Source organism: Cyprinodon tularosa, unplaced genomic scaffold (genome assembly GCF_016077235.1).
Source record: "Cyprinodon tularosa strain WSP-4 unplaced genomic scaffold, ASM1607723v1 ctg408, whole genome shotgun sequence".
NCBI lineage: Eukaryota > Metazoa > Chordata > Actinopteri > Cyprinodontiformes > Cyprinodontidae > Cyprinodon > Cyprinodon tularosa.
Genome location: NW_024039128.1, coordinates 560,422 through 585,636, shown reverse-complemented (window position 1 = coordinate 585,636; position 25,215 = coordinate 560,422). Strand labels below are relative to the sequence as shown.

Sequence of the window (25,215 nt, the reverse complement as noted above, 5' to 3'; positions counted from 1 at the left end):
CCTACTTGTATTTTCACCTTTCGCACGAGACCATCATCATCTTCCTCTGCCTCAACTACTCTAGCTAGTGGCCATTCATTTCTTGGAGTGTTTTCATCTTTAATAATGACTACATCTCCAACCTGCACGTTTCGTCTGGTTGTATGCCACTGCTGACGAAGATTGATGTTGGTTAGGTATTCTCGGCGCCACCGGTTCCAAAACTGTTCTGAGAGATACTGCACTTTACGCCATCTTTTTCTTGCGTACAGATCTTCTTGAACAAACTTTCCTGGAGGTGGAAGGGGTGTCATAGGTTTCATCATAAGCAAGTGATTGGGTGTCAAGGGTTCAGCACTTTTGGGATCAGTGAGGGTGTTTGTTGTCAGTGGTCGACTGTTGACTATGGACATGGCCTCGTAGAAGAACGTTCTTAGTGAAGAGTCATCCAGTCGTCCTTTAGCCTGAGCAAGAACAGAGCTCATCACGCTTCTGGTCGTCCGACGCTCCCATATGCCTCCCATGTGACTGGCTTCGGGAACATTCATCAGAAAGTCACATTCCTTTCTTGCGAGATAGGTCGCGATCCTTTCCTAGTCCTAGGGGGCCAGAAATCCTAGCGGATCATATATGCTGGCGACTGTGGATAAGATGCCTCTTCTTGTGGCTGTTCTTTCTTGTTGGACCACATTGAATGAGAAGACATCCATTTCGACATTCCACTTCACTCCTAGCACTCTCTGAGCTGGTAGCTCTGTATAGTTCAGGTCCACGTCCTTGACTTCTGGAGCACGCTCACTCTCTGGAATGCTCTCCAAGACCGCTCTATTATTGCACACAAACTTGTGCAGTCGCAGCTGTCCCTTCTGACAGACTTTTCTTGCTTAATGGACAAGTTGCTTGGCCTTTTCAACGGTATTCAGACTGACAAGACCATCATCCACATAAAAGTTTCTTCGGATGAAGCTTGCCGCCATGGGGTACTCATGCTCATACTTGGTGGCGAGGTATTTCATGCCGTAATTCGCGCATCCTGGCGATGATGCCGCTCCAAATATGTGCACCCTCATGCGGTATTCCTTGGCCTCACTCGTTGTTTTCCCATTTTCCCACCACAGGAACCTCATAAAATCTCGATCTTCTGGAGTAACATGGAAGCGATGGAACATTTTCTCCACGTCACAATTGATCGCAATGGGATACTGTCGGAACCGACACAGCACTCCAGTCAAGGCGTTTGTTAAATCAGGTCCCGTGAGCAGGTGGTCATTCAACGAGGTGCCTTCGTATTTGGCAGAGCAATCGAAGACAACTCTGATCTTCTCTGGCTTTCGCGGGTGGTACACCCCATGGTGTGGGATGTACCAGGTGTTACCGTCTTTTGGTGTTGCATGGACTTCCTCTGCATCACCATCTTTGAGAACATTGATCATGAACTGTACATAGTCCTCCTTATATTTGGGATTTCTGTCCATCTTCCCTTTCAGATGTTTCAGCCTAACTGCGGCTAGATGCTTGTTGTTAGGAAGCTGGGGACGCTCTCTAAAAGGAAGAGGCATCTCCAGATGACCATTGTCATTGTGATGAATTCCCTCATTCAGAATTTGTAGAAACTGAATGTCTTCTTGAGAGATTGTTCCATCTGTAGGATTTGTATCCTGAAAATCTCTCTCCAGAGCCTTAATTGCACATGCAGGTGTAATAGGTGGAATTTCCTTTACAGAGATGCGATAGCAGAGTCCAGGATTTGTTCCTCCACCAGTAGTAGGCATTTTGGCACCAACTACGCTCCACCCGAGGTCTGTTTTCACTGCATAAGGCTCATGTTCAGCTCCAGTAACGACTTCTTTCGGTTTTAGAGCTCTTACACAGTCGTAGCCTATTAGCAGTCCAGCAGGACAGTCTAGCAAATCTGGCATCTTGTCAGCTATGCTAAGCAAGTGTGTCCATTCCTTGGCTGTTTCCCGAGTTGGAATGCTGGTCTTCTCCAACGGGATATCTTCTCGAGTGTAAGCTGGAGGTAGTTCTATGCATTCTTCGGAACTGTATCCTCTGACCTTTAACCCACTGGCTCTGTGACAATTCACAATTGACCTGTCAATCATAGTTGACAACTTGAGTTTAACTGGCTCAGTGTGTACTTTCAGTTTTTCGCACACATCTTCAGTGACAAATGTATTGCTACTTTGTGCATCTAACAGAGCATACACTAAGATCTCTGGGCTAGTCTTGACAGAACTAGACAGCCACACCGGGACTATCATTGAAGTGCGGTCAGCATTGGTCATGTTCATACTACATGAAGCAGTACTGTCTCTTTGTTGGCTTACTTCAGGCTTTACCTCTTGAGCCGGTTCATCATGAAGCGGAGTTGGATGGCTTTTTCTACGAACATTGCATGTAGCCCTTTTCCGACAATCTTTTGAAACATGGCCAACTCTCAAGCAGGCGAAACACATATTGTTGGTTTTGACGAATGCTTTCTTCTCCTCAAGAGTCAGAGCAGCAAACTTTTCACATTTGTAAATGAAGTGGTTTTCTTGACTAGCCTGGGTGCCATTCCGAACTTAGTCCCGCCCATAAAGTTTGAGGTCGGGGAAGTTCGGTCTGGCTCTGCTCCATAGTAGCGCGAGTATTAAAGCCCACTGTCAGGCGATCCAATCAAATTGTCAGGGCGGGCTTTATACGATGATGGACAGATGACAAAAGTAACGTAATCAACCACGTGACCAATGCGCGTTTGGGTGACAACAATAATGGCTGCCGCTGGAGAGTTGAGGTGAGTAGATTCTGCTATTAGGTCTGTTCTAGAAGATATCGACAGCAAATTAATTTTAAAAGAGGAACAGAGAAACGCGATCAAGTCTCATATTCTTATTATAGGCGTGAAACTGCACGCTTTGATTTTTGTGGACAACAACTATGCCTCGCTTAACATACGTCACGCACTCCGTTGCTCTTATTGGTTGTAGGTCTATCCAATTGAGTGCAGAGGCATTTTTTTTCCTGGTTCGTTCGAAACACGCCCCATAATCACAGCTCTATGGAGCAGTATCAGACTCATATTCTGCCTAGAATTGAGTCGGACTACGTCAGGCTATTTCTTGACAGCATATGCATTTTATTTGCTTCTTAATTTGAGCAGCAGATGAATTGACTGTCGAGCCTGCTGATTCACCTGAATCTTTAGCTGTGTGACCTTTTCCTTGAGCAACCTTTGTTGTTGTCACTAGGGTTCTGGCTTTGATGCGTTTCACTTCAGTGGCTGGTTTCTCATCTGCCCTCTTCAAAGCATGAAGCGAGGAAACCGGGTTGCAGGCAATGCGGGCCTCCTCGGCTAAGAAGTTTGAGAACGCTTCAAAACTTGGGTATGGCTTGCCATCATCCAATTCCTTGGTGACTAGTCGATTCCATCGAGCCGTTGCCCAGTCAGGAAGTTTCTGGAGTAGCTTTTGATTCTCCTCACAATCGTCCAGAACTTTAACACCTGATATGTGAGGCATTGCTTTTTTGCATGACACAAGAAAATCACTGAACTCTCTTAATTTCAGTGGCTCTTTTGGTCCTATCTTGGGCCAGCTACTAAGTTTACCCCTAAAGGCTCTTTGCACTATGAATGGATGGCCATAGCGCTTGTTCAGTGCATCCCAGGCTTGCGTATATGCTTCATCGTCGCTTCGGTAAAAAGTTCCTTCCAACACAGACAGTGCATCTCCGCTGATGTATTTTCTGAGATAAAACAGTCTATGTGCTGGGCTTGTACAGGTAGTCTCTATCAAGGCTTTAAAGCTGGTTCTCCATTCAGTGAATTTGAGAGGATCCCCACTAAACACGGATGGCTCAGGTGCTGGAAGTCTTGTCATCATAAGAGATTCTTTGAAAGCTTGCACTAGTGTTGCGTCATTCACTTTTTGCTCTGACTGTTTTTCAGAACGAGGAGGGACTGGTGTGTCATGAAGAGTCTGAGCATATTGAGCTATGTTATGCTGAGTTTGGAACTGACTTGGAGACAGAGTTATGTTTTTCTTTTCTCCTTGGGGCTGACTTGGAGGCAGAATTATTTCTTGGTTCTCTCCTGTTTCAGCGTTCATTTTCATTTCCACCTCTTCATACACATCAAATTCAGCTTGCATAGCTTCCAGGTCCCTTTGGTGTTCCAGCATTTTCAACTTCTCTTGCTGAGCAAACACTTCCTTTCTTTGTGCAGCTATTTCACTCTCTCTGTTTATTTCAGCACGTTTTGATGCTAAGCGTGCTGCTACTTCTGCTTTCTTTAATGACACTTGACTTCCTGCCACACTATGTGTGCCAGCTCTTGATACAGTGGACCCGTATATCGATTTTGCATCATCTCTCTGAAGTAATTTAGCGAGTGCTTCCTTCACTGCGACAGCATCAAACTCTTTGCCTGCATCTGAGCAGCGCATTTTTAACAGTGCAACTACTTCTTTGGTTACTGAGGTGCAGCTATCCATTCGCCGTCTTATGTCTTGGCTTGGTGTGGTCAATGCACGTAAGCTTTCGTACTCCTGTTTTAAGTGTGACTCATATTCTTCCAAAGTAGCAGTCATACTTTCAAGATGCTCTTTGTCACATTCTTCTTTGAGTTTGCTCCTAATGTACTGAACCTCACCTTTAAAGCTTACATAAGTTAACATAAACTTTCTTTCCTTTTTTGCACTCTCTTCTTTTGCATACTCAAGCCACTTTCCAGTTGGTTTTCTTTCTCTTTCTGATCGCCTGAGTTGTTCAGGTTCAGAAGCTGGTGACGCTGGTTCCTGGCTCTCTATGCTATGTGCTTGCAGAGTGCTGTTAATTTCAGCAATGCGTTCTGTCATTTGGTCTCTTAATGATTCATCTGTTTCAGTTTCCAACTTGGTTTCTAAGTTTATTTTTTCTTCTTCAAGAGCCTGAATTACTCCCTCAAGTACAAGAGCTCTCTCTCTGCCTTTATCCATTTTCTGAATTATTTTGAAATAACACCAAGTAAAGTAGTAACTACAATCTTAAACCTTAGCAAAACCTATGCTGCAAGTAATCCTCAGTATTAATTTCAAACATCAATCCTACACATGTTAAACCAAACAAAAATCCAAAGTAGGAATGCCAACATTACTTATTAACACAGGCTAGAAATATTCACACAAATATGCACAAAATGGCCTTTCACTCTTAAATTCAAATATTTACAAGTTATAATGTCCTTTTCTTATCAACTGAAAAAACCTGGAATCCTAGGGCTGGTGTTAGGCTGCTACTCACGACCACTGCGCGCTGCTGCTCTCTTGTGGTGACTTGTGGAAACGACACAGTCCTTATCCTGCTTCCAAGCCGACGCCCCGCCCTGCAAGGAAATGCAATCGTAACGTCCCCGCAGAGGTGGAAAGACGAGCTGCAGCCCTCCCCAGCCGCAGGCGAGCTGTCACTCCGAGCCGCCGACTAGTTATCTTCAAGCTGCGGCGGTCTTTTCTTCTTCTCCCCCGTCCATCTCGGCATGGCTGGCGAGAAGTTCACAGCTTGCATTCACTGCGCGGCATCCCTCGATGTTCTCGGGCCACGGGCTGCGCTGCACACGGTGCACGTGTTCACTATAGCTGCTCCCAACTTTTTCTAACTGGTTGATGAAACTGCAATTATCCAACTGATGGTTCCAAACGTTTATTACAGGATTTTCCGTCACACAAACGCCCAAGACCACCGTGAACACTGCAAAATACACGGTGGAAAATATTCATCAGTGAAACCGTCATATTCCCTTATATGAATTATCAACTGAAACTTATTCAACAAAATATAAATTCTCTCAATTGTCCATACCGTATGCCCCTCCAACCAGAAGGTTAGGAGTTGCTAGAAGTCCTTACAGGTCCATTTCTTCTGTATTTCAGTTCTTTGCCTTTACTCTTGCACACACCGACCGAGTATAAAACAAAACTCAGAATTTTCCATCCAAGGCATCACGTGATCAAGTGATAACCTAACCAGTGACGTCTCCATCTGACATTATTACAATATTTCCCAAAGTATGTACATATTAATCAAAAAATACAAAAATATGAACTGGATATTAAAAGTAAAACATATTCATATTCACAAAAACAAGAAATAAATTCACACAGAAAAATGCTTGTGTAACTGCGTTCGCTACAGAGCTCCTTAACTAAAATGCTTTGAGGAAAACGCTGCATTCAGGTGTTTCTGAAAGATTTCTGCACCTATTGATGGTGTGTTGGTGAAATGTTCACCAGCGAGGTGCTCTAATGTGTCCAATAATAGTTTGTTTGATTATCATTAAAACCAAAACTCAATATCAGTATTTGAATTTACTAAATCATTAGTAAATTGTTATCATTTTTTTCATGTTTCTAGTTATTTGAATTTATAATCCATTGTATAATTGCCGGTCTAAAGAGGGAGAGGTGTAAATAGGAGCAGAGGAGCGAGGTGTGAGCAAAGTGAAAGGCCAGGAAAAACCAGACAGAATAGGAGCGAGGCTCGGACTGGTAATCTGATACCATTTGCCCGATTCTAATGTCAGCGTGCGAGGTCCGGCCCTCCTTAAATTCATTCAGTAGATTATTTTATAGATATCATGGGAGTATACTACCGTTCAAAAGTTTGGGGTAACATTGAAATGTCCTTATTTTTAAAGGACTGTACTGTACTTTTCAATGAAGATAACTTTAAACTAGTCTTAACTTTAAAGAAATACCCTCTATACATTGCTAATGTAGTAAATGACTATTCTAGCTGCAAATGTCTGGTTTTTGGTGCAATATCTACATAGGTGTATAGAGGCCCATTTCCAGCAACTATCACTCCAGTGTTCTAATGGTACAATGTGTTTGCTCATTGGCTCAGAAGGCTAATTGATGATTAGAAAACCCTTGTGCAATCATGTTCACACATCTGAAAACAGTTTAGCTCGTTACAGAAGCTACAAAACTGACCTTCCTTTGAGCAGATTGAGTTTCTGGAGCATCACATTTGTGGGGTCAATTAAACGCTCAAAATGGCCAGAAAAAGAGAACTTTCATCTGAAACTCCACAGTCTATTCTTGTTCTTAGAAATGAAGGCTATTCCATGCGAGAACTTGCTAAGAAATTGAAGATTTCCTACAACGGCGTGTACTACTCCCTTCAGAGGACAGCACAAACAAGCTACTGCGGGTACTATTTAATGAAGATGCCAGTTGGGGACCTGTGAGGCGTCTGTTTCTCCAACTAGAGACTCTAATGTACTTATCTTCTTGCTCAGTTGTGCAACGCGGCCTCCCACTTCTTTTTCTACTCTGGTTAGAGCCTGTTTGTGCTGTCCTCTGAAGGGAGTAGTACACACCGTTGTAGGCAAAGTTGAGACTAGTTTAAAGTTACCTTCATTGAAAAGTACAGAGCTTTTTCTTCAAAAATAAGGACATTTCAATGTGACCCCAAACTTTTGAACGGTAGCGTAATTTTGGCAGAAAAGCGAAAAACTGATTCAAAGGTTTCCATGAAATTAGTTGATTTAAAAGCTTTAATTGGTTGGAATATTGGGATCTGTAACCGCTAGGGGGTCCATGGAGGTACTGCATGGGGGTCGTGAAATTATGGGTTGATTCGACGTTTTTTTAATATATATATATATATATATATTCCCGCCTGCCATAATTTCCGCTAATTGAAATGTCTTTAAATCCACATTAACATGAATTCAACAGACTGTAGTAAACAGATAAATGGAGGCAGAAGATGTCTTTCAGTCATCAATGCTCCCATTCAGAGACACACAGGAGCTCTTTCAAGCTGGACACCGTTTCATTCACAACACCTGTCCCATCAACCAGGAATCAGAAATACTTTAATAATCCCAGAAGAGGGATTACTTTAGTTACATTACTCCATCTGTAATAGAGTGACTATAGGACCAGTTTGATAGAACACTATTTCATACAATATATATAAAATGATGGGGTCCCCGCTCCATCTCACCATCAGTCTGGGGGTCCTTGGTCTAAAAAATGCTGCTTTTTTCTTTGCTTGTTAGGTTTATGGCTCACATCTCAGATATTATATATATATTATATTATTATTCATTAGTTTATGATGGAGTCGGCCATTAGCAAAACACACTGATCAAGTCTAAAAAAAATGTGTGTAGAAAACAGTGAAATTAATCTTGTATGGCCACACAGCTCCTCTGTACGGAAGAGGATTAGGGCCACTGAAAAAAAAAAAGTTAACTGATTTTTAAATTTTATTTCAGTTTAACATGGGAAAAAAGTCAGAATACTGACTTTAATCTCAGAATTCTGACTTTTTTTCTCAGAATTCTGACTTTAATCTCAGAATTCTGACTTTTTTCTCAGAATTCTGACTTTAATCTCAGAATTCTGACTTTTTTCTCAGAATTCTGACTTTAATCTCAGAATTCTGACTTTAATCTCAGAGTTCTGACTGAATTCTGACAATAAAAAAGTCAGAATTCAGTCAGAATTTTGAGATTAAAGTCAGAATTCTGAGATTAAAGTCAGAATTCTGACTTTTTTCCCATACTATACTGAAATAAAATAAAAAAAATCTGTTAACTTTTTTTTTTTTTCAGTGGCTCTTCCGTATCTCTGGGTGCTCAGCACCCCTAAACATCAGGTCCTAGAATCGCCCCAGGTGGAATGAATTCATATGTAAATCAGGGGCTTTGATGCCGAATATGCGCCCGGTCAAATTGCAGCTTGAGCAGTAAATCCAGCAGAAGATGCCTCTTTCCTGGAGCATGCCACACTTTTCAGGTTGCCCTCCCAGTGACGCTCATAGTTTACTGGGAAAATGTGACTGAATCGATACTTTGTTGTTTTTTGCAGGACTCAAATGTAAAGACGGACTACGGGCCCCTGCTTCACACCCTGGCAGAGTTCGGGTGGCTGCTCACCTGCGTTCTGCCCACGCCCATCATCCGCCATGACAGGTAGATACGACGTCTTTCATCAGCTCGTCTCAGGAACTCCTTCCCGTTAACGTTTTCTCCTTCTTATCCTGACGCCGCGGCGGGAGCAGTGAAGGGAATCTGGCCACAAAGCAGGTGGTGTTCCTCCAGAGGCCGGTCAGGAGCTCCACATTCAGGCAACCAGGGAACCAGGTGAGACCAGGCTAGGGTTCTCTGCAGCGTCCCAGCAGGAGTTTACGGCAGTCAGTAAGATCATTAAAGGATCAGCTGGGACTGGGATGCCTCTATGCTGCCCCCTGGTGGACAGAACTGCACCTGAAGCCACTCAGTCAGAAGCTGAGACCGAGAATAAACAATAAAATATGGTGGATCTCCTGCTGAGCCATCAAACTGATGGTTGGTGAGAAATATTAATAGAGAACCAGCTTCTTTTTCTGCAGCTCAGCCGCTGATGACACGTTTCTCTGGGACTGCTGTCCATCCTGAGGCTGAGTCACACAGAAAACAAAAGTAACTCCAGATACACAAAATGACCAAAGAACATCATTAAACATGAAAATGCAGATGGAGAATCAAAGCTCTTCCATCCAGAGAACAGGCAGCTAACATTACCGTCACAACTACGGCAAGACGTTTGTATACATATTCACCACTCCACCGCATTCACTCACACAGAACTCACTAGTTGTGCTTTTTACCTGCTGCCGCTACAGCTGAGTGATTCATTGATTTTACCAATAAATCAAATCTTTTGTTTACAAGAGGTTTATTTTTTTTTGAATAGCTGGATTTTTTGTTTTATTTCCCAAAAAATAAAAAGACCCTCCTTTGGCTTCAAAGCTCAGAGTGAAAAAAACTTCATCACTTCCTGTTCTTAGATGCATATCCATAGCTGATAAACTAAGTCAGTGTTTAAAACCACAGCTGCAAACACAAAGAACCTAAAAACATGTTTATACTCACAGAGCAGATCTGATTTGAGTTTGCAGTCCAGCAGGCAGTGCGTGCAAACTTTGGTTAGCTTATTTCCCTTCATCAGGATGCAGATCATACTCTAATGACCAAACTGGGTGGAGGAAAGGTAAACATTTAGCACATGCAAAGCAATGTTCTAAACCGAAATCTCAAATGCAGCTGCAGACAGGCTACCTATGTGATCTATAAGTATCATTTAGCATGTGCATGTCTTAGAAACTCATCTTTCTTTGACGGTTTCTCTCAAACTTCCTGTAACACTGAGCAGAACCGTCTTAACATCTGTGCAGGAGTCTTTTTTTTTTTTTTTCATGTCTTTGAACATTTTCTATTTAGTATACATACACACACATCGCGCCAAACAGTGGCACACAAGTGGATCAAGTTGTGCATATAAATTAATAAATAATATATTTTTTTTTGTGATCAATTTTTTATTTTATACATTAGAGGAGGAACATTTGCACCAACCACAGGTAGTCAAAATTTTGTACAGTGAGTGTATACAGATTGGTGCCATCAGAAGTAGAACACCTTTCCTCCCCGCCCATGTTAACACTCCCCAGCCCTTACCCTCATTTCCACCCTCCCCACCCATTGATGTCAAGGCATTAAAAAAAAAAAAAAAATAGCAACAATAATAATAAAAAATTGGTAGATAGAAATGAAAATAATAATAATTTTAAGTAAATAAAATCAGTAAAATAACCCCCTTCCCCTACCATCCAGGAATCAAATCCACTGAATAAACAAGCAACAATAATACATCAAAGGAAACAAAACGATGTTCATAGGGATAACATGTCATGTATAAATATTTACCACAGTTCTGAGAGTTTCTTTAATAAAAATTTAAACCAGCAATTAATGTTTGATGATTTAGCACCATGTGATGGAGCTGAGGAGAGCTCCATCTGTGCGATTTCATAATAGGAGGAGAGCCATTCCCTCACCGACAGTGCATGTGGTGGTTTCCATCGACACGCTAGCATTCTCTTAGCAGCTGTAGTGCCAGCTAATAATCGTTTATGGTTAATCGTAGGGATGAGGTATCATTGAGTAGAAGCAAGCACGGTGAGTGTGGTACTACCTCTCCTATTATTGATGACATGATAGTAGAAATGTTTTTCCAAAAACTGTTAACCTCCGGGCACTGCCATATGGTAAAACGTAGCAATAGTATTATCAAAACAAAAATCACAATATGGGTTAAGTCTGATTTTCATTTGTTGTAATCTTTGAGGTGTTAAATAAGCCCTGTGAGTGATTTTATAGTGGATCATTTGATGATCAAGATTCCTGGAAGACAGAATTACATTTGACCATATGGAATGCCAATCTAAATCTGATACTATATTTAAATCAGTCTGCCATAGTCTATTCAGTAACAGCGGTTTGTATGAAGCTTTAGCTATGAATTTGTACAGATCAGAGACGATACCATTGCGTGGAATCTTGGTAGCAAGAATTACATGGAGGGGATGATTTCCTAACTCCATTCCCCATGGAACGCCCTGTGCCCGCATTGCAGACCTTAACTGTAAATAAAAATAAAAGGTGCCCGGCAGGTTATAAGATCTGATCATGGAATTCACGGAGCCCTTCTTTCCCTATAATGTCTCTAAAGACACAGATACCTTTATCCCTCCACTTTGGGAAAACAATTATCTTTTTATCAATTAAAAGTGAATAGTTATAAAAAATAGGGGATTGAGCAAAAAACTTTGTTTGTATTTTGGCAGCTCGTTGAACCTTATGCCAAACAGTGAAAAGATATGAAATTATGGCCTCAAAGTCTCGCTTTACTATCTTATGAGGTATATTGGAGTATATTAACTCAGATAAGCAGTGAGGGTATACTAAATGTTCTTCTATGGGACGCCATGACATTGAAGATCCTGGTTTCAACCAACTATTAAGTGGACGTAGAGCAAAACACCAAGAAAACCACTCAAAATTTGGTAGATTAACACCACCTGAGGATTTGTGTCTTTGCAAAGTAGATGATTTGATTCTAGGTTTCTTTTTGTTCCATAGGAAACGATTAATAATAGAATGGAGCTTTTTCCAATAGCCCCCTGGTGGAGCTAACAAAGTTAATCCGAGGCAATATATTCATTTTAATTACTGAAAGTCTGGACTGAAAAGAGGCAGGCAACTTGCTCCATCTCTCCAAATCTCTATCAATATCATTCAGAACTTGGTTATAATTTTCAGTGGTCAGCAGATGAAGAGAAGTGTGAATAGTCACTCCTAAATATTTGATTTTACTAACAACTGGGATGTTGAAGGAGGGTGTCTGGTCACCAAATTGCCCTAGTAACATCAGAGCTGATTTTGTCCAGTTTATCTTGTAACCTGAGATCTCCTTAAAGACCTCAAAGGTTTTAAGAAGATGAGGAAGCATTTTAGAGGGATTCCTTGTAAAGATCAGAATGTCATCCGCATACAAGGATATAAAATGAGGTATTATGAATAGAAATTGGTTCAAGAAACTCTGATTGACGGATTGCTTGGGCAATGGGTTCCAAAGACAATGCAAATAGAAGTGGGGATAAAGGACAGCCCTGGCATGAAGATCTGGAAACTGGAAATCTTAGTGAACAAGTATTGCCTGTCATCACAACCGCAGAGGGTTTAGCATACAATACCTTGATCATAGAAATGAAGCTGTTACTGAAGCCCATATGTTGCAGAACAGACCAGATGTAACCCCATTACAGTCGATCAAAGGCTTTCTCTGCATCTAGTGATAAGATAGCATTTTGATTTTTTGAGCCTGAAGATGAATCAATGCTATGAAGTAGACGGCGAACATCATCAGAAGCAAATCTAGATTTAATAAACCCAGTCTGATCACAGTTGATTAGATGGGTCATGTAATGCTTTAAGCGGTTAGTCAGAACCTTAGCATACAGTTTGACTTCACTATTCATAAGACTTAAGGGCTCGATGAGGAACAATCGCTAGGTGGTTTACCCTTTTTTAGCAGAAGTGAAATGATTGCAACGTTTAAACTAGCTGAAAAGGAACCCCTTCTAATAGAAAAATTAAACATGTTCAGTATCAGTGGGCCAAGCTGGGGCCAGAAAGCATCATATAATTCGGAAGGCAGACCATCCAGGCCTGGAGATCGACCTCTGTTCATTGATTTAATGGCTGTCCCTAATTCTTCTAGAGTGATGGGTGTCTCTAAGTGCTGAATTGTCTCCTGGGGCAATTTTGGTAACTGTAAAGCCTTAAGAAATTCAGAGCAGGTTTCATCACTGGGAGACACCTCTGATTTGTACAAATTTTGGTAAAACAGCTGAAAAGTGTTGTTAATCTTTACAGGATCGGATGTTATGTCCCCCTCCTGTGTCCTAATTGCTGATATGTTTGCTAAGTTATCATTTTCCCTTAATTTATATGCAAGAAGGGTGCTTTGCGAGCCCTCTTCGCAAAGCATTACGGGATATATCTGTCTCTTCTGAGGCCTTTCTTTTTTTCGTAGACACTTTTTGTCTTCTGACTCTCGGCCAATTTTCAACGAACTGCAGTGAGAAAGGTGAGCTTCAATGACTGCCTGTAGCTCACCACAAATATACGCCTGAAAGGGCACTGAAAAATATAGCTAATGGGACGAGCACATAGGACGGCCTTACGTAAACATATAAACAGAATGATTGACAGTTAGGAGGACCACTGATTGAGATGATCCACCCCGAAATAAAACATCGTCCTCTCAGACTTGCTGTTGTGCTTTGGATCATTTTACTGCGATGTTCTCAGGTTAGGTTAGGATTAAAATGAGTTTGATCTGAAACAAATACGCTTTATTAAAGAAAAGTTTTCCTTTTTTTAGGAAATGTAGCGTCAATAAGACCAAATATTTACTTTGTTATTTTCTTCTGTCTCCACAGACGGCTTTGGCGCACAGCGATGTGTCGAGCCGCTCCGCCCCCACAGACGACCTCTCCCCCACCGCGGGGGGCATCGGGGGCTTCCCGGTGTTCGGGGGCGGCTTCTCCAGCTCCCTGTCCCACCTGGAGGAGGGGGGCCTTGAGCAGGAGGAGGGGAAGGCCGAGGTCACCTGCATGTGAGACCCAGAGGGAAGAAAAGAGACTGGACTTTTGTTCTGATGAAGCCATAAAGCTTTTTATTCGGGTCTGATGATGAGAAGGAAAAGCTGCTGCGTCTCCTGACAGATCGGATTCTCCATCTTTACCTCCCAGCGTTTTTCCACAAACCTCCTGCAGTCTGAAGACGTTTGGCGCCTCAAACAGTAACGGCTCCTCATCAGGAGATCAACTTCCTCTGTAATATAAGAAACTGATCTATTTTAAGGGCGAATTTTCCAGCATCCATTATTGTTATCCACTGAAAATGATTTAGTGAAAACAAAAAAAAAAACAAAAAAACATTGTTGTTGCAGAAATGTTTGAATATTAGGGCTAAGATCAGGCTTTGTCTGATTACGATGTTCTTCCATTCTGTGGATCTGCCTTAAAACAAGGATCCCACTGGAACTTCACACATTTCCTTTTACATGGACCTGATTTAATGTATTCTATGTGATGTGGATCTATTTTCAGTCCCTCTGCCTCCTCATTGGGCATATCGCTGCAGAATGAAGCCGCTATGAAGATTTAAAGAATTGAGTGATCCTTGCAGAATATCTCAGATTAAAAGCGTTTGGTTTTTTTTTTGCTTTTAAGCTTTTCCCTTTTTCTGGGTTTTTTCCATTTTCATTTTTTCACTTTCATCTTTCTTTTGTAATTTTTTTTTCTATATTGTTTTTTGTTGCTATTATTATTTTTCCCTTTTCTACTTTCTCATCTTACTTTTCCTCCCTTTCCTTTTTTTCATCTGTTATTTCTTAAAAAAGAAGAAATAATTTGTCTTGCCACAGGTTTCCTCATCTGAACTTTGACTAGGCCATTCTCTCCTGTCTCACAGCTCTAGCTGCTGGAATATAAACCTCCAACCCATTCCTGTCCAGCATCCCACAGCATCATGCAGCCACTGCCATATTTTACAGTGATCAGGGTATCGTCAACATCACACATTGTGTTTAGGTTAAAAAACATGGATGTAGGCCAGATGTTTCTTCTCCATGGTTTGTAACAAACTGTAAATCCAAAAAAGTTCAAAACAATCCCCTGGACTTTGTTTCCAAGTTTGAAGATGTTTTGCTTCCCATCCAGGAAGCTTTTTCATATATATATATATATATATATATATATATATATATATATATATTATTTTTTTTTTTTTTGTTGAAAGAGCTTCCTGGATGGGAAGCGAAACATCTTCAAAATTGGAAACAAAGTCCAGGGGATTGTTTTGAACTTTTTTTGGAATGACTCTGACCTGGGGCCTGTTTCAGAAAGGAGGTTAAGTGAAAACTCTGAGTTTGTTAACCCTGAAATGAGGGAAACTCTGGGTTTTCTGTTTCAGAAAGGGAGGTAAGTTAAACCTGAGAAAGCAGAGTAAGTCAAGCCCGTTTCTGAAAGAGAGGTAACTTATACTCAGAGTCAGTTACCATGGGAATTTACTCTGTGAACCTAACCTGGTCAGGAGCAGGTTTTCTTCAGAAAATCCAGAGTTTATTTTGGTCTCCTCCACTTTTTTAAAGAGGAAGTGGTGTTTAAACACCTCATTGATTCTTTGGGGACATATTCATTGCACACATTTCAGTCACGTAGAGCGCATCAAAGGGAATGAAATGGCATGTCCTTTAATGGATGATCCTGTTTGTAAAGCCAGGTAGCTACTCTACTCCCATGATGTGCTCAAGGCTTACCTGCTTGAAGTATGTTTTTATATTTCATTTTCAGCTGCTGCCATGTTCTTTTGATGCCTGCAGGATTGCACCTATCCATGAAAACTAAATTAGGTTTAATAAAATACTGTTCTTCCAGTTTCACCTCTGATATTATAACAGTTGGGTAAGTTACTCTAAAATAGTTCTTAATTACTAACTACAAATTTTATCTTCAACAAGTCTAATTAGATTAATGTAATAATTACTGTCTCTAGAAAGTATTGGTCTACTTACTCATTTGTTTTACTTACTTATTAATTACTTTCTAAATCCCAAATCAACCTCAACCACTTGAACAATACAAGGACAGACAAGAAACTGCACTTCTAATGCTTTCAAATAAACAATATTCAATTGCATGAATTAATCTTAAATTGACCAAAGTGTGTAACTAGAGGGAGAAAGTTCAAATCAAAATATACCTTTTAAAATTTGATATTAAATCCACTATTGTTTTATAGTCTTTAATTTAATTACAGTATTTATATGACTTAAGTAACTTAATTCATTACACCCAACACTGTATAAAAGTAATTAAAATGTAAACTTATGCATTGACTCAAGCAGCTATTTTCACCCAAGCTAACTCTCTCTCCTTCGCCGCTGCAGCCGTGTTGCTTTTTTTTTTAAATACATGTTCAAATTCTGCATATGCTTGCATAAGCACATCCAGTTCTGCTGGTGAGAAATATGCACACCTTTTTTTGTCTGACGCTGTTGCCATGGTGACTCGTAATATCTGTGCTTCATTGATAATGGCTTTTTATAGTTGTGGTGCACACGCTTAACTCAGAGTCAGTCAATTTAGAGTTGATTGAACTAACTCATTTCAGCTGTTCTGAAACCCAAAACTCAGAGTTTCCAATCTCAGGATAAGTCAACTCAGAGTTCAAGTTGTAACTCAGAGTTGGTTGAACTTCCTTATTGAAACAGGCCCCAGGATGACTGAGAATCTTTACCAGCAAACAACAAACTGCAAACGAAAGATTTCGTTTTTTTCCGTCTCTCTTCCATATAGACCAGATTCATGAAGCGTTCAGCTCCTCTAATAGAGGTGCCGTCCACATCTTGTCCCACAGGAGCCATGGATCTCAGCAGCTCCTCCAGAGTAACCTCCATGTGTCTCTCTGGAAGACGCTCCTCTGGCTTAAGGCCCTCAGTTGTTACCTGCTCTTCATCACACTGATTGTTACCAATTAAACTTGTGAAGCTTCATTACATTAAATGCCAATAAAGCATCAGCATATTAAACCCTGATGAAATGTAAAAAGGTTCATTGGGTGTGAATATATTCAGTCTGGAGCTTCAGGAAGATGCTTCCAGCTCCCAGGAAGGAGAAAATCCTTCCTTCTTCTGCCCCCGCTTCTCCTCTATAATCCATTTATTTCCCTGTTTATTCTTTCTTAAACAATAATCTGACATTTCACCGCTTAAAAGACCAAAACTAAATTTAAAATGACCTTCAGTTAGATTAAACATATTCAGATTGAAAATAATTTTAACTATTTAAAGATATTAAATATTAATATGATTGTATTAAAAATATATAGGTTGATCCATTATTTTTAAGGATTGCCCTTTGATAATGAGTATTCTGATCTATACCAGAAAATGCGTTTGTGATTTACAAGAGAAGTTCTTTAATTTTTTTGTCATGACCCGTGTCAACTTTTTAAAACTGATTTTTTATTATTTATGTGAACATTTGTTCTTTAATCAGTTAATGTGTCATTTATATATTTATATCTTAGAATTAGTTTTAAGTGGTGAAATGTAAGAGATTGTAATATCTCCGACTCGTCTTCCATGTGATTAATATTCATCCTGACAGCAGTGGTCTGATTCAAGATGGCTGCCCTCTAGGCGTGTCGGCCAGCATCCAATGAGGCGTCTGCATACATCATGTCTATGATAAACAGCAATAAAACTAAGATGCTAACAAGTTTTCTGGTTGTTTGCAGAATCTGTTGGTGCGTCAGTGAACAGCCACACGACCGTATGAATAATAGCTCATTTTTTATTAACAGACATCATGAAAATGTCAACAGTAACAAAATTTTTAGTCCATTTAAAAAACAAACAGTGGGTTGGACCAAGGAGACCCCCCCCCACCCCACACACACAATAACTTAACGAGGAAGAGGGTTAAAGAAGGCAGGAAGTGGGTTGTGCTCTGGCGCCTCATGCTGCCGATGCTCCTCCTTCAGCACGGCGCTCATGATGACGGGCTGCTCCTGCAGCGGTGCACGCTTCGGGGGGGTGGGGGGGTCCGATAAGAAGCCGTTCTAAAGAACATCTCACTGCTAGTTCACAGACGGAGCTACAAGGTGAAGGTACGCTCACTACCACACAAGCATCACATCTACGTTTGTTTCAGAGCAGGAAAATGAACCCCTCCCATTCACAGAGCGACCCCGACCCAAAGCAGAAAGCCCAGCAACACAAGAGAAGCAGGAATAGAACTGGACTGTATATACAGGGGGGGCATTAATGCAAGTCACTTATAAACTGAGGCGAATCCAACTGCTTAAAAAAGGAACAAGCCACCATGTCCGGAGCGAGGAGCAGATCAGTGGAGCCAGCCGGGTTTCTGTGTAACCAGCCGGCTGGAGAAGCTAATGGCTAAAATCTGGGACCTGATCGGGGGGGGGGGGCGTGGTTTGAACCAGGCAGACAAAGCGGGTCAGAAACGTGAAAAGCGGAACATAAACCGATAATATGGATGCTAGCCTGCCCCTGGTAGCTTAACGAGGACAGTGTCTGCAGACGAGGAGTCTCAATACACTGTAGTGTGTCTATACATATATTCATAGATATTTATGCAGAATGAGTGCGTCTCCTCGGTACTGTATAGATATGGTGAGCGTACGCGCGCCTCCCCTCCGGCCGCCGCCGTTAGGCCTCGCTCTCGCCAGCCGATGAGGTGTTTTGGACTTCCTCCTCCAGGATGGGAACTATCAGGTTGTCCTTGGACATCAGGTTGTACTTCATCACGAAGCGCGTGAACCGGTGACACAGGAACGTCTCGTTCTGCACACAGAGACACATCATCACAGCTGTAAGGAGGCGACCAGAACCAAGTCCTGCTGCTCGGGTCCAGTTAGGATTACAAACTGTTCTAGTTATTGAAATAACGGGACGTCTTTGTCTTTATACTTTTCTCTGACACAACCTCCTTTCCCTCATTTCTGTTTTTTTTAAGCAGTTTTTTTTCTTCTGATGAATTAAAAGTAAATGTTAAACCGATGGAGTCTAGATATATTTTGATTGTTAACTTAAAGAGGATTAACATTTGACCTTAATTATCAAATGTCCTTCTAGTCCAGGCTTCTGCAGACCATCATTCATAAATCATTTCATAAATAAAACCGTTAATAAGACCAGAAATCAGGATTATTGATAAATATCTGCCATGAGTTACTTTTAAATAAACACTGATATATTTCCACTTCAAGGTTTGAAAATGAAGGAAAAATATGCAAAAAGAAGATGAAATATTTTTATAAAATGATTAAAAAGAGTTTCCAACCTAATGAGGAATATTGATCTAAAAAGAAAAACTAAATAAAAACAGAACGGACGCTTTCAGCGTCATTATTCTGTTAAGCCGGGCGTATACACTGTAATTTTTTCAATCGTTGTGCGCAGCTACAGCTCACACTGTACGACGAAACCCTGTGGTTTCATCTCTTTATTATTCTCATTGAATCAATTAATTATGGAGGTAAATCTGTGTCGCTGGGATTTGAATTAAAAATGCCACTGAAATTTAAATGTTGTACGTTTTTTTTCTTACTGTTTCAGTGTTAAAATATATCCTGAACACATTTTTCACCTAAAAAAATTTAATTGTCATTATTTCACAGTTGAAATTTCATTTGTTATTTTCTCTTCAAGCTAAAAATTCACATTACTATTTCAAAGTGATTTCATTTTCAATACTTATTTTTCAGTTTAATTTTTCAGTGTTAAAAAAATCTGCATATAAAAAAATTCAAACTCAATATTTTCAGCCTCCTGAGATTCAACTGGCTCTATTTCACCGTCTTAAATTCGGCGTCTAAATTCAGTGTAAAAAGGGAAGGGTTACTTCAGGTCACAGACATTAGCAATGGATTGTGGCGTCCAACACCCAGCCAATCCCGTTACGGTTTCTTAGTCACGTGACGTGACACAGGTGGCGCTCATACGGAAGGAAAACCAGCATGACGGAGCCGGTCATGCTAGCTAACGCTAACTCAACTACAGAAAAATGAAAGTAATAAACTCACCGTTGAGTTAGCGTTAGCTTGCATGACCGGCTCCGTGTTTTTTATTTGTTTGTTTTTTTTTTGTTTTTTTTTATTCAACAATTGCACACTTTACAAAAATTACGGAAGAGGATTAGGGCCACTGGAAAAAAAAAAAAAAGTAAACGGTTTTTTAAATTTTATTTCAGTATACTATGGGAAAAAAGTCAGAATTCTGACTTTAATCTCAGAATTCTGAGAAAAAAAGTCAGAATTCTGAGAAAAAAGTCAGAATTCTGACTTTAATCTCAGAATTCTGACTTTTTTCCCCATGTTAAACTGAAATAAAATTTAAAAATCAGTTTACTTTTTTTTTTTTTCTCAGTGGCCCTAATCCTCTTCCGTACAAAAATACAACATTTGTCTCCATTGAGAAAATATTACACTGTGCAGTAGAGACTGACATTTTTTCGGGAATCCCACGGGTCACGGGATTCCCGTGGGATTCCCGTGGGATGGGAGTCAGTATTAGTAACGATCACGGGATTGGGACGGTACAGGATTAAACATTAACGGGAGCAGGCGGGAGCGGGAGCAAACCAATAGTAACTTCCGCTCTGAGTTTTTCACCCGCGCTCAAAAACAACAAGAATGGGAGTGGTTCAGGAGCGGGAGTCATTCTGAATGGGAGCGGGATGGGAGTGGGAGTAATTTAACCAGGACTGGGACGGGACAGGATTTAGATTTCTACTCTGGCCCGGGATCGGGACGGGACACCATTTTTTTCTGTGGGAGTGGGACGGGACAGGAGTGAAAATCAACTCCCGTGTCAGTCTATACTGTGCAGTATCCAACATTGCTGGTTTTTTAACAAAAAACTAAAAACAGAAATGAAAATCCTCACAATTTGCCGGGAAAGTACAACTTATAAAAAGATATTAAATTGTTTACACACATTTACAGTTTTTGTTGCCTTTTGATTAAGAGAATACTTAAAGGAGAATTCCGGTTTTTAACACTTTTAACCCATTTTCTGTAGTGTCCAGGATGAAATCGAATGATCGACACCAAAATTTTGACGATTGGTCCTGTCTCTGCTTTTTGGCTCATGCAGAATCCCCCCCTGGCTGCTTCAGAATGGCTTCCATTGTGCATGTCCGATAATGTCCTTAAAACAACCTTAATCGTTCTTTTTTTAAAATATGCTACTCACCGAGTCGTCAGCGCTGTTCAATGACGTTCCAAAAAAAGTTTTGTGAAGAAAAACCGTTCCTGTAGTGTTTTATTTAGCATTTTGTAAATCCCATTGAGTTCTGTTGGAATAGTCAATATCCCTTCGCCACCGGAAACGGAAATGGGGCCTGTTTACACAGTTGTAGTCTTTTCGCAAGGCCCAAGTGTTTCTGCTTCACTCTGTGTACTCCGACGTCGAGGTGCTAACGTCTCTGTTAAACACTTAAAAAAACTCTGAAAATGGAATACGAAAGGTGGATTCTTGAGGAGGACATATTGGACTTTGAGTTTGACTGTAGAGGATACCGTCGCCAACTAGTGGTCTGGAGTGTGCAACGCTTCAGATTCGAACGGGAAGCGGAAGTTTATAAGCGGTTGTGATGTATCGGAAAAAATTGTTCTGGGATTTACAAAATGCTAAATAAAACAAGACAGGAACGGTTTTTCTTCACAAAACTTTTTTTGGAACGTCATTGAACAGCGCTGACGACCCGGTGAGTAGCATATTTTAAAAAAAGAACGTTTAAGGTTGTTTTAAGGACATTATCGGACATGCACTATGGAAGCCATTCTGAAGCAGCCAGGGGGGGATTCTGCATGAGCCAAATAGCAGAGACAGGAACAATCGTCAAAATTTTGGTGACGATCATTCGATTTCATCCTGGACACTACAGAAAATGGGCTAAAAGTGTTAAAAACCGGAATTATCCTTTAATCGTGTTGACATATTGCTTGACCTCATTGTTAAAAGCAATAAATGATATTTTGGAATGTGTAAATTACATTTATGAATGTAGAATTTTGCCAAGAGAATAATCAGATTAATAATGAAAGTTCCATTTGGTCTAGTCTTAGTACTGTTGAGGTCATAAAGTCCAAAAAGGACTCAGTGTTGCTGGTTTTCCTTCAGTATGAGCGCCACAAGCGTCACGTCACGTGACTAAGAAAACGTAACGGGACTGGCTGGGTGTTGGACGCCACAATCCATTGCTAATGTCTGTGACCTGAAGTAACCCTTCCCTTTTTACACTGAATTTAGACGCCGAATTTAAGACGGTGAAATAGAGCCAGTTGAATCTCAGGAGGCTGAACATATTGAGTTTGAATTTTAAAAGGTTGAATTTTTTTATATGCAGATTTTTTTAACACTGAAAAATTTAACTGAAAAATAAGTATTGAAAATTTTATCACTTTGAAATAGTAATGTGAATGAATTTTTAGCTTGAAGAGAAAATAAATGAAATTTCAAGTTTGTAGAAATAATGACAATGAATTTCTTTTTAGGTTAAAAATGTGTTCTGAATATATTTAAACACTGAAACAGTAAGAACAAACGTACAACATTTAAATTTCAGTAGCATTTTTAATTCAAATCCCAGCGACACAGATTTCCTTCCATAATTATTCTTTCAGATTCCAGGCTCTGTGCTCTAACCACTAACCGCCGCATCTGCCACTCCCCTCATTAGAAATAGTTCATATTAATCTGCTACACAAACATATTTTACAGCATCGTTTTCTAGTTTGCAAACGGGTTTCCAGTTAGCAGCTAAAGCTGTATTATTACGATTAAAGTTTTTTGTTTTGACTCAGCAGCAGCAGCGACACCTCAGCTGCTCATGTGGCTCCAACTACAGAGCGACTCCAGCAGGAAGGAACGACCAAAAGAGACGTTTCAGGCAGACGAATCCCTGTATGGATCATTCTTTGGTTTTTCTCTCGTTTCAAAACAAAAACAAAAAAACAAAACACGCATGTGGTTTTCCTGTTTTTAAAACCTAAATCGAAAAAATTAAAAATTGAATTAATAGAAAATCAACAACGATTGAGTTTTGTTTTGCCATCTAAATGAAAATAAAATACGGTTGTTGTTTTAATATGTAGCGGTACCCGAAATGAAGTAAGTCGCCAAAGAAAAATCATTTACAATGAAGACGGCATCAAAACAAACCATTCCTAAACAAAAGGCAAAGGCTGCACTTCAACCGTACTGCTAACTGAAAAGGTTCATCTTGTGGATTGTAATGGCGGTTGGCAAGAAATTGAAGGCGTACGTTTCCGCCACCTACTGGTAACTTAAAAAGTTATGTGTTGGGAGTTCAGGTCTTCATTTCCGGTTCTGCCATAAGGTCCGTTGAATTAACAACAAAATAAAAGTACGTCTTTGGTTTAACCATTGCAGTTAAAAAAAATCCCAAAACGTACCCTTTTTTCATTTTTGCAAATGCCGCTTTTCTAATTTCGTTTTAAAAACGGAAAAACAAAAAACCACATGCTTGTTTTGTTTTTTCGTTTTTGTTTTGAAACGAAAAAAACCAAAGACCGAACCATAGAGACAAGTCTGCAGACCCTCCATGAGGAGACTGTGCTGAGCAACCAGAAGGGATTTAGTTTGTTTTAACGGAGGGATTAAATGACAGAGCAGCGTCGGAGACCAAGAAGTCAATCTTTGAGTTTTTATAAAGTGAACTGGGAGTAGAAGCAGCATCCAGTCTGTGTCCGTATTTCCCAGACTGACTGATTTCACGGGGAGATCCAGTAGAGATGACAGACTTTGATTGGACGGGGACCAAAGGTCCCGGGGTAGAAGCTAAGACTTCAGACGGCTAATCCTAATCAGCGACAATCCTTTCAGACGGGGATTATTAGTCTGAGGTAGTATTAGATCTGATCAGTCATCCACGGCTGCCGGCGGGAGCCTCCATGACAAACTGGTCACCAGGTTTACGCCTCCTAATGGTCTGACTGGTTTATTCCAGCTGTCAAACTTTTTCCTCTCTGCTTCCTGAAGCATAAGGGCTTAAAATGACTTTATTTAGAAAGACCAGAGGTCAGACGAGGACGCGCTGACTGAGGGTCAAAGTAAAGCCAGCGGTTCCTTAAGGCTCACCTCATACTTGTCAAATATCTGGCGGTGATGGAAGTAGGCATGAGAAAATATCCTATAGATGCGGCGACAGACGGAGCCCAGCTTGGCCACTGATGACTCTTTGATGCTCACCCTGCAACACAAACCAGACATGCTGAGAAACTGGTCCCAGTTCAACCACAGAAGCAAAACCCTCATCCCAACAGAGGGAGATTTAAAAAATAAAATAACTAGGACATTTGTTTGTTTTTTAAAGCTTCTAAAATAAATAGTTTTCTATCAGTTTGATAAACTGAGACCTGTTCTATGATTGAGCGCAGTCAGTAAACCCATTCTAGGTCAAAAGATGCAAACCGCATTAAAGGGGCGTAGTCACCGTCTATATGAAAGGAGACACCAAAAGCCAAATGTTTGTATTAAAATAAATGGATATAATCCAAGCATTCATCCCGACACTGTTTGCTTTTTGAACATGAAATGATTTTTGCATCAGCAGAGATAAACAATGAGCATCATCGCCATCTGCTGGCAGTAATTAGTACATCTAGGGCTGCAAATAACCATTATTTTACTAATTGATTAATCTGTCAACTATTTTTTTCAGTTGTTTGATTAATTATCGGATAGCCAAAGGTTCCTTAAAGACTTTTTAAAAATGAAAACAAATGACACGAAAACTTTTCTAGTTAAGCAGTTCTGGATAGAGCAAATTGAAAGAAAATATTTTGTTTATCTTCAATGCAAAATGTTTTTCTTTTAACAATCTTTGTATAATTCCTGCTCTAAGTGGGTCGCTCTGTCAGCTAAAGGCACGTTTGAACACTAGAAGTTCCAGAGAATTCCAGTTTTCCTGCAAGACCCCCTCCCCTCTTAAAGTTAGTGTATTCACTCTACCTTGCCAACTGTCCTTGTTGTAATAAATAACCTGTGATATGACCAGCCCTTCTACATGAGACTGGATAAAGGCCCCGTCCACATGAAGTCAAAACGAACAGGAAACGCTAATATTTTCCAGAACGGTTGTCGTAAAGACGGAGACGTAAAATAAATGTGATCGTCCACACGAATGCATGAAAACGCTGCAAAATGTATGCCAGGCCTGTAAGTGGCGCTGTGGTGCCAAAGCAAAAATAGGCGACGAAATGTTGGGCATGCGCACTAATATTTATACATGGTTGCCCTGCGGGTCCATTTTGGTGGT

General features: G+C 40.4%; 2 protein-coding genes across 3 annotated transcripts in view; one reads left to right on the top strand and one right to left on the bottom strand.

The window, feature by feature from the left end:
* The window catches only part of rftn2 (raftlin family member 2), a 41,725-nt gene extending 27,748 nt beyond the window's left edge, over positions 1 to 13,977 (top strand). Inside the window, exons 7-9 of the mRNA XM_038298485.1 lie at positions 8,820 to 8,923; positions 9,013 to 9,094; positions 13,780 to 13,977. Of these exons, the coding sequence (XP_038154413.1) occupies positions 8,820 to 8,923; positions 9,013 to 9,094; positions 13,780 to 13,959 (366 nt within the window). The 3' untranslated portion in view covers positions 13,960 to 13,977. The remainder of the gene's footprint in view (positions 1 to 8,819; positions 8,924 to 9,012; positions 9,095 to 13,779) is intronic.
* A 4,448-nt stretch (positions 13,978 to 18,425) lies between these two features.
* Positions 18,426 to 25,215, bottom strand: part of LOC119792029 (MOB-like protein phocein) — a 29,136-nt gene continuing 22,346 nt past the window's right edge. For both annotated transcript variants that reach the window (XM_038298478.1, XM_038298476.1), the window contains 2 exons: positions 24,036 to 24,147; positions 18,426 to 18,713 (listed from right to left, as the gene is read on the bottom strand). In XM_038298478.1, coding sequence (XP_038154406.1) covers positions 18,579 to 18,713; positions 24,036 to 24,147 — 247 coding nt within the window. In that variant the 3' untranslated portion in view covers positions 18,426 to 18,578. The remainder of the gene's footprint in view (positions 18,714 to 24,035; positions 24,148 to 25,215) is intronic.